A 13,806-nucleotide genomic window follows, 5' to 3' on the forward strand; every position below is an offset into this window, starting at 1 on the left:
GGTTGGATGGATGATGGATGGATGATTAATTGGTTGGATGGTTGGTACTGAGGCTGGTATCTTAGACGTTTGCTGTCGTGATGCCTGCTGCGTTTAGCGGTGATGGAAACATGGCGCGGTTTATAAATCATTAAATGTGCTTTTGACAGATTATGAGAAACAAAGTAAACTACGCTGAGTTGACAGATTGGTGCGTCTTGTTCTGACTGCCCCCTGGTGGAGACCAGTGGGTGGTGCAGCAGTCTCCACCTGAACTTGGATTTGGATTTTAGAAACAGTCGAGCCTCGTTTAGATATTCCTCTGCCGACATGTTGGAAGCGTCCCGACTGAAGCGGATCTCCGGTTCCTCCTGGATCCAGAACGTTCTATGCCGTCGTTCCCATGTTCTGATTCCTGCTGCTTTGGTTCCCCTCCGCTTTCTGTTCTTCCAGGCTCCTTAGTGTCTGACAGGTTGGAGCGTTGCTGGATATTAATTTGCTCTGGAGCGTTGAGGGATTCAGGAAGTCAGACGTGGATCTGAGGGGAGCAGGGCGTTCTGCAGGCGATGCGTTCAGGGACTCATTAGGAAACTCGGACTGTAACTCTTCTGGCCGAAGGCCAATGATTGGATTTAAGAGCAGATAATCACATTTCCTGCTAGCATTCAACTTTCTGGACTCATGACTAATTCAGATGAACTTTCTCTGCAGCTTCAGCCTGAATTTAAAACCTGAATATGCAGATGTGAAGTTTTTAGAGAGCCTGCTGTTGAAGTTTAGTTTAGGTCAAAATTAAAATAGCATTTCCTCTGTGTGGACTGTGCAGCGCAAAAATGTAACAAAACTTAAAAAAATACAATAAATAAATCTCTCTAAATGTCAACATCTGGAACCGGTAGGAATAAATAATTTAATGATTTTCCTCTGGAAGAATCTTTTATTCTTCAGGTTCAGCTGAGTTCAGTTCAGACCCAACCTGACCAGTAATCACCTGATAATTGTTTTTATTTTACTTATAATTAGATTTTAGCTCTAATAAAACTTGGCTTAGTTTAACAAAACAAAGTTTAGTCATGAATCTGTGCTGGCCGGAGTTAGGAAGGAGGCAGCTAGTATCTCTGCAGACCCCACACATGCTGGACACAAGCAGTTTAGGCTTTTACCTGCAGGGCGGCGCTAGAGAAACAGTTATCACCTCCAGGCTGTCTGAAAAAACAAATCAATGAATGCCTGACATAAAACTGACAACCTGCTTTTTTCTGTTCTGTATATGAATAAATATCTGCACATGTGCTGACATGCTTACTGTTGATTTATGTTCTTTTATTTTCTGTAAAATTTATATATTTATCCTTCATGCCTGACGCTGTGAAGGCTGCTGCAGTTTTAAAACAGTTTATTTCCTCTTTGCATCCTGGATTCTGACAGAAATGCATCTGGATGGAAATTAGGACGTTGTTTTTCTGAAAACTGGATTTTAGGTGTTTGCAGAAAGTCGGGTTTGTGAATGAACGTCGCTGAGGGAGGTTTGCTAATGAGAAAACAGGAAGTCATTAGTCTCATCGAGTTCAGCGCAGCTTCACGCTGAGCTCCAGAATTAATGATTCTTTTATTGTGGCTTTGAAACATGCAAGCGAAGCTGCTTCCTCCTGTTTTAGCAGCAGGTTGGATCTGAGCGCTCACTGGGGCCCCCTGCAGGCAGCGGGGAGGCGTGCGGGGCCACACAGGAGCCACGCAGCAGAGAGGAAGATCTGGTGACAAATTCACATCATTGAGTCACTAAAACAAATCTGCTTCTTTTCCTGAACCGTGAAAGATTGTCGTTTTGAACTCCTGCCCGTCAGAGGAAGGTCACTAACTCGCTCTCTTCTGTTTCATCGGCTTTAACATCCAGGAGACGAAACTGTTTCACATTTTCACAGCCAGACTTTTATTTTATCTGTAAGACGTGAGCGGAGTGGAGTAAAAGGACCAAAGCTGAGCAGGTTTTACTCTAATCGGTTTGGTCCGTTGCGTCATGGGGCTGGGATCTGGGTCGGACCTCTCAGAATGTCTGTCTTCCTCCTGCTTTCCTCGGCTTTCATCATGTGGCTGAGTGAGGATGAATTTTGCTCCTCTTCCCACTCAGCTGTGGCTCTGTCCCACGTTGGCTGGCTGCGTCTCTCCAGTGGGTTCATTACTGCTTCCCCCTCAGCGCCGTTGGGAAACCAGCGAGTCGGAGAACGTCCCACTCTTCATGTGGAGCTGCTGCAGCCACTCATCTGCTCTTCATCAATAGTCCAACCACAATGAACGAATCGTTTTGTTTTTGACAGAAAAGTGGAGAGATTGAGGATATGAGAGAAATATGAAGATACAGAAATTATCTGTGAAAACTCTGATCGCTTCCTTTATTTCCAAACTGAAGAGAAAATGGAAATAAAATGGTTTGAAATTGTTCAGCTTTATGGTATCAGTGTTGATGATATATTATATATTATTATATGATAAATTCATGTTTATCATCTTTAAGCTCCATAAAAGCTTTTTGAAGGTGAAGAAACTGATTCCTGTTATTCTGAGTTTAACCATTAAACACTTTTTCTGGCATTTCATGCGACAGAAACACAAAATGGTGAAGTGGATGGAAGATGATTTATGATATTCATCATTCTTTATTTAGGAATCTGAAAAGTGTGGCATGCATTCATATTTAGACCCACTGAGTTGTAGAGGAAGTTTTTATTGTAACTCCTGCTGCAGGTTTTCTACATGACACCGCTCAGTTTTCCAGTTTTTCTGCAGATTCTCAGACAGATTTACATCTGGACTTTGACTAGGCCATTCTAAGACATGAATATGCTTTAGTCTGAAACACTCTGCTGTATCTCTGACTGAATATTTACTCTAAACTGTTTTTTTTCTAGGATTGCCCTTCATTTATCCCCATTGGTTAACTCTCACTATATCCCCACAGCATGATGCTGCCACCACCAGGTTTCATGATGTTGTGTTGTGGTGATCATTTACTCATGAAATGAACTTTTTTTGGTATTTATTGTGAAATAAATCAGAAACCTACATTGTGAATTTGTAACAAGTAATTTCTCAGTCAGCAGACAGGAAGTGTTTCAGCTCCGCCGCCATCAAACGCCGAACGCTGCACCAAACCTTTAGCTCCGCCTCTTCGTCCGCCTCCCGAGGCCTGACCCGCTTTCTTGGCCTTCCTCTCTTCCTCTTCATCTTCCATGAGAAAACAGACAGAAAACATGCAGCTGGTTTATTAATCACCTCATTAAGGGGGAAGCAGAGCCGGTTTTGTCAGAATCTGGAGGAAGAGCGATGGAGGAAAAGATCCCAGTCGATAAATTGAAAGGGATTCCTGTCGTCGGGGGCGGGGCTAACCTTGACACAGAAACACTCAGAGCGATGGAAGGATGTTGGTTCTCATGTGGGTCAGAATGATTCACATGTACAAACAGGCTGAATTCATCCTAATTAAAGCACAAACAGCCGTCATCTGTTACCGGGTCGATTTCTGGTTCCTAAACTAACCACTGCTTTCTCCTTCTGCTCTCTCCTCACGCTCTCTGCTGATTGGACGGCTGCTTTCTGCTCACAATATGCTGATTTGACAACACAGGTAAGCACTTCTTATGTCTGTGTGTGTGTGTGTGTGTGTGTTTTAAAATTAGAACAGTAACATATCAGCTGAATTCATATTCATTTTGGGGTAGCATGTCTTCAGGGGGATCAAACTATAATCAAACTGTTTTGGTCCGGCTACGCTACGCTAGGCTAGGCTAGCTGGTTCACCTTCACATCCTGGAGCAGAGAGCCTTTGTCCATTTATGGTCGTTTATCCTCTCATATGAACACATGAACACCAACCAGCAGTGAAACGCCTGAGCTGAGTTCACTGCTTCGTTCTGAGAGTGAAATCTTCCAGGCCCGTTTCTCTCCTCCGCTCTCCTCCGCCGGCGAACCCGGAGGTCGGCTGATGGCGTCATGGCCGCCTCGGGGCGCTCAGCTGCTGCCGCCGTCTGAGGAAGAAATCAAAGTTTCTGGTTGATATGAGGAGAAGGAGTAAAATGGATCAAACGTGTAATGAGATGTAAATGGGCCAGAGCTGAGTCCGGTTCATCTGTCCGCTCGGACAGAACCAGATGGTTCTGACAGCTCATCAGAACCCGCTGGGCTCCACATGTAGGTCTGGTTCTGGTCCGCTCCCTGCTGGATCAGAACCGGTTCAGCGTTGTGTTTGTTCCTGGCGGTCCGGTCGTGTTCAGAACCCAAACAGAACTGGAGCTGATTTAACAAACAGCAGCTTTCAGGTTAAAGGCCAGATAAAGTTATTTGTTATATAAAAGGTCCAGGTTCGGTTCTGCTAATCGTGACCCAAAACGGTCATCCAGTTTTATGGTGTTAATTTGTTTGTTTGGAGGATTTATGAGTTTCATCTGCAGAGAGATTAGAAACGTCTGAACGCTGCAGCTCGGCTTTAACCAGCGGCTGATTTCAGGACAAGATGAAGAATTTGTTTCATTATTACATCCGTTTTGTGTAATGCAGTCCCATAGCATGATGCTGCCACCTCCATGTTGGATGGTTGAAGTTTTTTTAATTTAAAAGCTTCGTCTCGACGCCAAGGAATTTATTTCTTGTTTCACCATCAAGATTTTCTCCAGATGAGAAGCTTGAAGTGTTCTGTGGTCAGGAAGGATCTCCAGTAGCAGTCAGTCTTGCAACGACTGAAGACGCCTCTGACTGAAGACAGTTGGTGTATGACGTCCGTCTCATGACTGTGACATGCTAACAGCTCAGCCTCCAGGCAGCAGAGACGATATTTCACTGGATGACATCATCAGCTGTTGCTAGCACTGCTAATCATCACCCTTTGCTTTTGCCGCTCCTCTTCACACGGTTAGAAAGCCGGGCTGACGTTAATGTTTGCCCATCATGATGGATTAAAGAGTTGGTTTAAACCTCCTGCTTCTCTGTGTCTCATTCGGCTCCTCTGGGATTTGGGGTCAGAGGTCAGGTATTATTTGAGCTTTTGAGGCGCTAATCAGCAGCTCCCAGGTGTAACAACACCTTGTTTCCATGGTTACGCATCCCAACTGCCTGAACATGAGACAGTGGAAGGAGAGGGAATCATTTTTGAGACTTTAAACGTCTCACCCAAAAATGAACAAACGTCTAGGGAAGCAGGCAGCTGGTGTGCTGATCGGTTAGCTACATGTTTATCAGAGAAGAAGAACAACAACAATTCACCTGGGGGTCAGACGCTTGTCTCTTCTCCCAGTCGACATGTTCGTGATGAGCTAACGGTGGGCGACGCGCGGCGGCCGTCTCACACCTCGGAGGGAAACGGTGTGACACTTCCTGCTGCGGCTGAAGGTCAGCAAGGAAAACTGCTAAGGCTAATCGCTGCAGACGGACAAAACGCTGCAACATTTACGGCTCCAGCGTTACACTTTAATTTTACAGAACTTCTTCTAAAGAACTATATTTATCTTTTTAACAGCTCAAAGAATCTCTTGCTAAATATTTGTCACTAAAGCCCTTTAAAGACTCGGTGCTATGAATGAGTGAACACGTCCGACCCTTCTGGTCTCGGTTCCAGTCGGGTGGAAACTGAATTAAGATGGACTGAAAACACGGCCCTGGGGAACGCCATGTCTGAGCGCTGGCAGATTTTCTTTAAGTCCAAAACGCACAAACTTATAAAACACAAATGAGAATCTGAAGGATTAGTTTATTAAAAAGTGTCATTTTTTGTAAGCATCAAAATAGAAGCTTTTACATTTCGTGTCGTTTCGTTGGTAAGAAACTGATTTTATTTAATTTTTCCAGAATTTGCTGCCACATATTTTAACCAACCAGCTGTTATGATAAGGAGTTTTTAATATCCAGAAAACCTTAATTTGTCAGTAAAAGCTGAGCTCCAGAGGATTTAAATTAAAATTGTTTTGTGTTCATCAGAAAGCCGTGTCATTGAACGCAGCGTCCTGTGGGGCGTTCAGGTGAATCATGTTGTTTTACGTCCGCAGTGTTTCTGTTAGTCCAGTGTTTTCATTAAAGGAGATAAATGGACTCTTTACGGGTCATTTTTTATCTCTGGGGCTCAGAGCAGAGAGGAAACACCTGGGAATGGATGAGAAACGAGTTCAGCCGGCAGAGGTCAGAGGTCGGGTGATATCGATCTGATTAGCGGAGAGGACTGATCTGATTTAGGGGAGAGAAATCAATAAAAGCCAGTGTGACTTCAGCTGCAGTCATGCATGGATTTTATCTTCCTGTGGCTCTGATATTTAATATTGAGCTGTGTAATACATCTGAACCTATTTACTCCTCTAATCTGGTTAGTTTGGTCTTATTTACTCGGCTAACCTTATTGCTGTTTTCTTATAACGTCACATTAAGAGTTAGTTACTTAGAAACTGCGGTTTGAAGTACTTAAATACAAATAAACATGTTTCTGTTGGTCTTTGTAATAAACTGGACTTGGTTTAACAGAGGAGTTCAGGTTTGACTCAGTAAGTGGAAGTTAAGTCGGTTCTGCTGTAAAATGAGCCCGAATCACCAGCCCTCCTCCGCCGTGCCTGACGGCTGGTCCAGGTGTTTTCTGGAAGCTGAGGTCTGTGGAGTCTGAGCTGAGCGTTCAGGGGTTTATTTCCCAGATCTGGGGCTGAACTAGACTGGCAGTTGAAAATGTTTTTCTCTGATTGTTTTGAATAGCAGCGAGTCGCTAACCTGTGGCTACAGCTTTGCACCTGGGAGACGTTCACATTTCAGTTTCAGTTTAATTCTGATAAGATTTGAGGAGGATATACAAATGATGTCAGAAGGCCAGTTGCACTAGTCATAGTTTCACTAGTGCTAACAATATTGCAGCACAGCATTTAGCGGAGGCTAATGCTAACGTGCTAACTTCAATTCAAATGACATCTTTCATTGAACGACTGCAATCCTCGAGCAGATTTAAATTAAATTAAATTTGATTTGATTTAATCTTGTTCTTCACTGTCTTTGTTTCATTTTGCTCCTGTAAGTTTCTTTCTAAAATAAAAAACAGAAAGCATTAACGGAAATGTCTAAGTATTTGAAGATTTCTTAGCTGTCAATAAGCAACTTTATTTAACTGAACGTTTTTAAAACAGCCAAGTACATTAATGCTTTCAGAATTATCCAGAGAAATTAATTTAGGGGAAGTTAAGTTCACTAAATAAAAGAGCAGAAACATGATCTCCTCTTAGTGCATTAGCAGAAGTGTGCCAACCACTGCTTGTACTATTGAATTGCTTACTAGACATTTTGACACCAGGTCTAACTGCCAGCTGTTTTCTTCTCCTGCATGTTTTGCTCTTTGTCTATCAGGTGCAGGAATCACCAGACAACTGAAAAGTTGGTCCAAACGGCAAATGTCAGAGCTGCATAACGAGGCAGGGAGAAGCTAAGTGGATGTTTCACCATGTGAAAATGTCAGAGATTATCACTTTGGGGCCCAGTTTGGAGCTTTGTGTTTGCAATAACTGGGAGGCACGCTGAAAAATGTCAGATCCAAACTGATTTTTATGCTTCTCATTTTGCACGAGATCAAAGCTGCGTCGCTCGTCTTCTGAGACAAAACACACATTTACGTGTCAGGGGAGTAATCACAGGAGACGGAAGAGCTCTGCAGGTAATCATCAGATCATAAATGGGTTTTTAGTGGAATCAGTCAAGCGTACGGCTCTCAGTGGACCCATGTTACTAAACCCGGTCTGGGTTTATGTCTCCTAAATATTACATCTGTTTTAATTCGCTCCTTTAACTTTAGAACCTTAAATAACAAAACTCCTGTCATTTACTGATTATTGGGATGAATAAATTATTATAGTTGTTTTTAAATGCAGAAACTGCTGAAATACTTCTGAGCGATTTGACCTTTACAATAAAATAATTTAAAAAAGGCTCTAAATTATAAATAACTTATTTGAATTTGTTGTTTTTCAGGCTGAAACAGTAATTTATCCATGACAGATATGATGTAATACAGAAATCATTCTGAATATTTTGATGGGAGATTCGTGAGTTTATGAAAAACATGAGGAGGAAAAGATACAAAATCTTCTGTTTGATATAAGTTGGTAAAATGATCCAAACTTCTTTTTGTCTGCTTTTGTTTAAATTCTGTTATAGTTTTGGGTGAAAACAGGCTGATCATGAAATCTTTGCCAAACTGTAGCAATAACTCTGTCGTATTTCAGCTTTTTGGAGTTTGTCAGTAGAAGGAAGAATAAAGTGTTTTCTTACCAGGAGCTTCTATTCAGACGGTCGACCCTGAAGGGCCAGATTGATCTTTACCAACTGAAAAAAGAAGCTGTGAAATCAGAAACTCTGTAGCTGGAATAATATCAGTAAACTTTAATAAACCTTTGGATTATGGTTACAGAGGAAACTCATCCCTCAGACCCGCGGTCTTGTTGTTTCAGTCCGTCCCGCTGCAGTCCTGAACCAAACCAGGTGTTTTCCTTCACTTCTCCTCCTCCTCATTGTTGTCTGGGTTCCTACAGGGAGCCTGTCAGGCTCCTGACTGATGGGACTCAGATGAAGCCATGCTGGCTCTTCCTCTCCACCAGATCGATGAGACCTGACCGTTTCAGGTCTACCTGCCGACATGAAAGCGCCCCCAGGCGCCGTGCTGGTCACGACGCCCCCATTGTTCTCAGCTTTGCTCATTTCCCAGCGGAAAGCACCTTTCAGGCTGACGTCCTGTGAAACATGCGCGGTAATGAAGAGGTGCATATGCGCCGTGGCATTTCCTCCGCCGCCTGCAGACCTTCAGTACAAAGTGAGACACACAGTCTCTGGTGTCAGGGCTTTGATGGAGATGGATGGAGCCATTGTGGCCGCGTTAAGATAAAGGTATTGCTTGTTGACATTTGCGTTTCGCTGCAGCAGTTCCATCAGGTGAACTCTCAGAGCTGCACAACAGAAAGGAGATCTGGGAGCTAAAGGACCCAGATTTATTACAGCTTCATCTGTCAGGAGGCTCCAGCAGCTCAACTCATTTATTCTGATCACAAACATCTCAGGGTTTGTCCTGAATGTACTTGTCTCATATTTGTGTCTTATGGTATTGTGTAAAATAATCCACTCTGTATGTCTTAGAGTTTTTTCGTAATGCAGATTTTATTTGAATGCAGGTTTTTCACTGACAGTGGAGGCTGAGCGTGTTGACGTGTTTCACAAAGTTTTTCAGTTTTTTGTGAGGACAAAGGAGAATAGTTAAGAGGTTGCAGCTTCTGATCATCGAAGGATCCATGAAGCTCCATGTTGGTCTCCTCCTGTGTTCACATCAGCAGGTGATGCCAGGCTGATGGTGGAGGACTGGACCAAACAGCTTCTCTGATAAACCCACATTAATAGTGCTGGGTGGGTTTTGGCTGTTTTGAGGCCGGTTGGATGGATGAGGATCTCGTTGGCGGTTGGTTGGTTGGATTGTTGGTCTGGTGGCTGCCAGGTGGTCAGAGCGTCTGGTTGGTTTGTTATCGCTGCTCTGTCCTAAAATGTGATGACTTTATCATTTTTAAAAAGTTTTTGCTGTTCTGCTTGAACCAGGATGGATGTGAATGTTGTTTGATGTCTGTGTTTCAGGTCTGGTGAAGCTGGGTCTCCACTGTGTCACAGGTCAAAAGGTCGCCATAAAGATCGTCAACAGAGAAAAGCTCAGCGAGTCTGTTCTCATGAAGGTAAGACTGTTTCACCTCTAAACAGGGAGGAGCATCCGTCAGCCTGCTGCTGATCACTGCTATGCTGGACACTTCTGATGCAAGGATTTACTAAAGCACTTCTGAAAATGATTCACATTTTTTACTGTTGTTTTTTAGAAGAGATGAGCTTTTCTGAAAATGAGCGAAACATTTTTCTCTGTGGAAGAGAAGCTACAGGTGCATCATGCAGTCACTGTTTTCTAGCAGGAATTGTTTCTAGGAGCTTCCAGCGTCGGTTTTGCAGAAACATTCGTGTTTCTCTCCCACAGGAGCCAGAAATAGAGCAGAAAGTGATGCAGGTGCATTTGGAGCTGTCACCATGTCACCCACTCCTACTGAACCGGCTACAGTCTCGTACAGCCAGGTGTTCGGCTCTTTATCGCTCCTCTTATTACCGCCGACCCGCCTACGCTCTGAGCAAACAGGTGGATGCAGCGAAGGCCGAGTGAGTCACGTGGGCCGGGCGGCGCTGTGACTCACTGGACAACGCTTCACTTCCTGCTGTGTGACGGGCTTCAACACCTTCTCCTGTTTCATAGTTTGGTCATTTCGCTGAGAAAAGTTCTGATTTCCGCTTCCCTTTAAACGCTGATTCATTCTGAACATTCGTAGCGCATGAATAAATGTTACTTTGTTTTAGTTCATCTAAAGAATGAAATTCAGTATTAAAAAATAATTGTGCTGCAAATTTCTGAACTGAGATGAATTACAAGAGTTTTCTGAATCTGAACAACAAACTGGTCTGGTGACCTCTGACCTCACTGGTTTCACTGGATTAGAGGTGAACAGACTAATATCAGCTTATTAATCTTCCATGCGTCATTTTGATGTTTTAAATGTAAAATGGTTCAGGGGGTTTTCAGCAGGTTGTCTTATATTTGGTCTTCAGTTCCTCAGGATTTTCATCTCATCTGCTTTGATTCCTTTTAGGAACAAAATGAGCGACGACGCTGAACCAAAACTGCACTAAATATTAAAAATAAAACAGAATATGTCCCTGAAAGTGGATTACTGAACAACTAGTGAGATTATTTCTGCCTATTTTCATCTTGCTGCAGAGTAAAACTGGAGGATTTGTCTGATTAAAGTGATTTCCCACCGTCCCTCCATCAGGACGGGTTTCTGACTGGACAGGCTTTAATTCAGCTCCTGCCTCATTACGATCCGTCTCACTCAGTCTCTGATGTTAAAATGTCAGAGTTTGTCTCAGCATTTACAGAGTTTTGATCTGCATTACTGGCACATACAAAGTTACAGCTGGAAATGAGTCAGTCGTTCATCATCAGCAGAGCCAATTTTCTTCCAAAATGACTTTTTTCACCTCTTTCTGAGCCTCTGCATGAGGCGTCGTTATGAAACCGTGTGAGTGACAGGAGGGGAGCCGGTGGAGGTCATGTGACCTCGCCACTTTCATCCTGTTGGTCAGCGTGAGGAACTCTGGCTCTGCAGTTAATTGGCTGTCAACACGATGCTGAAGCGAAGTCTGGCGTTGAGTGAAGGAACGTTTAGGCGACGATGTCAGGACGGCTGCAGCTGTGAGGTCAGAGCGGGAGCTCGCTGCTGATTGGCTCCTGGCTGCAGCAATCAGAGTGGAAGAGTTTGTGGTAAACTGCATTTGAAGGAGTTTTTATTTTCTAACTGAATGTGAAAACCTCCCGACTCTCAGGTCAGACATACTTCATGTGGCAGGAGAGGCAAAAACATGTAATATCCAATAAATTGGAAAACATTTAATGTTCAAAGCGGTTCAGAATTATTTGATTGAAACTTTTATTTCTGCGCTGGATTCACGAAGCAAATTTCACTAAATACCTGCAGGAGTAGTAATACCCATAACGTCCAGCAGGTGGGAGCAAATTGCACTTTTTTTGCATTAAGTTTAAGTTTTTCATACTTAAGACATTGTTGTAAAAATCCTGATATTGGAGAACTTCAGGTCCTTTGATTGCAAAAGTTGGTTTGTTAACTCCTCCCTTCAACTGAAGCATCATCAAATTATAAAATTATTACATAGTTTATTCAAAAATACAGTGGCTGTTATATAAGAAAACAAGAGAAGCTTTCCAACAGAGTTTGTGTTCATCTTTACTAAATAATCTAAAGTTTGTCTTTTAAAAAGTGATTTTAAACACAATCTGAACAGTTTTCTTCACAGAAATAAAACCTCCAGCTTTCAGCAGGTGGTATTTTCTTGCTGAACTCTGTGTAGATAAATATGGGCAGGTTTCTCATAAATGCATCTATTTTCCTCAGAAATACCTTTATTTATGACTTTTCTCCAGTCCAATTAAGAAGAAAATGGAACTGCAGTTTGGAAAATATCCAGATGAATCGCATAAATTCACCATCTCAGTCTGAGGAGGTGTGATACTTTTTGTTGCAAATGTCAGACTTTAAAATCTCAGTAAATTTGAATTTTTTTCTTACAATTTCTTCATTTGTAATATTAAAGAATTTCTTTGTTTTAATCTGCTAAATTTATTACTTTTAATGGAAATTGTAATTCATTTTTATTGCAAATTTACAACTTTTTGAAATCAGCAAATTTCTTTTGAAAATGTGTGAAATTAATCTTTGTCATCTTTTGAATTTTTATCAACTGAAAGAATTAATTATTAATTCTGTAAGTGAAACGATGAGCAGGGAAACACTTCATGTTTTAATCTTGGAGTCGGATGGACTGTTGTTCTGTAGCAACCTGAAACGCACTGTTTTGATAGCGTTGCATCGTTAGCATTGCTGCATCGTTAGCATGCAGCAATGCTAACATTGCTGCATCATTAGCATTGCATCGTTAGCATTGCTGCGTCATTAGCGTTGCTGCATTGTTAGCGTTGCATCGTTAGCATTGCATCGTTAGTGTTGCTGCATTGTTAGCGTTGCATCGTTAGCATTGCTGCATCGTTAGCATTGCATCTTTAGTGGTGCATCGTTAGCGTTGCATCATTAGCGTTGCTGCATTGTTAGCGTTGCATCGTTAGCATTGCATCGTTAGCGTTGCTGCATTGTTAGCGTTGCTGCATCATTAGCATTGCATCGCTAGTATTGCTGCATCGTTAGCGTTGTATCTTTAGCGTTGCAGCTGTTTCTGTCTGCTGGTTCTGCAGCCGGTTGTGGATCCAGTTAGAGGCGACTATCGCTGCAGAGTTTTTCTGCTCCTCTCAGCTCTGCTGACGTCTTTCTGTTGATGAAAACGTTTCTCTCCCCTTGTGCCTGTTTGAGGGGTTCTACCCCTCGGAGCAACCCCCCTGTTGTCATGGCAACAGGTACTTTTTAATTTGTTTTGTACCGAGTCATGGCCATGGTGAGCTCAGGCGAAGGAGTCCAAAAAGCCAGCTGGAAATGGAGAAAACATCGCCCTGCGTTGGCGGGGATTTCCTCACTTCGCTCCATCGTCTGTGACATTTAAAGACGTTTCTGCTGCTTTTTCTGCTGTAGCTTTTTCTGCTGCAGCTTTTTCTGCTGCAGCTTTTCTCGCTGAACTTTGCGGCGCGTTGAGCATCGTTCTGAGGAGGTTTTGCATATGAATGTCTCCTTTTGTTCACACATTTACATTCCCCTGACAAACTGTTGCTCTGTGAAGACAGATTGTTTTCCTTTGTTCATTCCTCTCTAAGCTGCTTTTTATCAAATCACTTTAATGGAGAAGAAAATATTTTTCATTGTGTTTCTTTGCTTCAAGAGAAAAAACAGGCTGTTGTCATGAATCCATAGTTGAAGGGATTTACTGGACAAAACGAAACAACCGTTTTTGATCCTGAATGAAATATTAGGAATTATTAGATACTCTGGGAAGAATCGTCACCTCATTTTTACTAATATAATTATTTTCGGCTGGTTTCTGTTTCCTCTACTGGGGCCAAACCTGCAATGTGAATTAATACAAACAACCAAAGCTAACGTGTTAGCCTAGCGCTAGCAGCAGAAATGGCTCCTGGTCTTTAGCCTAAAGAGACTAAAGAGAAATCCTCCAACCGCTGAAATCTGACGTTTCCATCTTGTTTCCATCTGGTGAAGAAGGAAGTTGCTGTCAGTGTCTTCAGAGGTTTTGTGTCGTTTCCTTCAGTGGTTCTTATTTGGTTGGGGCTCA

The 13,806-nt window shown here is 42.6% G+C and overlaps 1 protein-coding gene across 3 annotated transcripts in view; it reads left to right on the forward strand.

The window, feature by feature from the left end:
- LOC106934749 (serine/threonine-protein kinase BRSK2-like) overlaps positions 1 to 13,806 on the forward strand; it is an 84,523-nt gene that overhangs the window by 52,180 nt on the left and 18,537 nt on the right. For 2 of the 3 annotated variants that reach the window (XM_015014846.1, XM_015014849.1), the window contains one exon: positions 9,601 to 9,695. In XM_015014846.1, the coding sequence (XP_014870332.1) occupies positions 9,601 to 9,695 (95 nt within the window). Of the gene's footprint in view, positions 1 to 3,175; positions 3,410 to 9,600; positions 9,696 to 13,806 lie in introns of those variants that run through there. The other variant, XM_015014847.1, reaches the window with a different exon arrangement.

This window comes from Poecilia latipinna, unplaced genomic scaffold (genome assembly GCF_001443285.1).
Source record: "Poecilia latipinna isolate Pla-1442-1.1 unplaced genomic scaffold, P_latipinna-1.0 Scaffold1853, whole genome shotgun sequence".
Classification (NCBI taxonomy): Eukaryota; Metazoa; Chordata; class Actinopteri; order Cyprinodontiformes; family Poeciliidae; genus Poecilia; species Poecilia latipinna.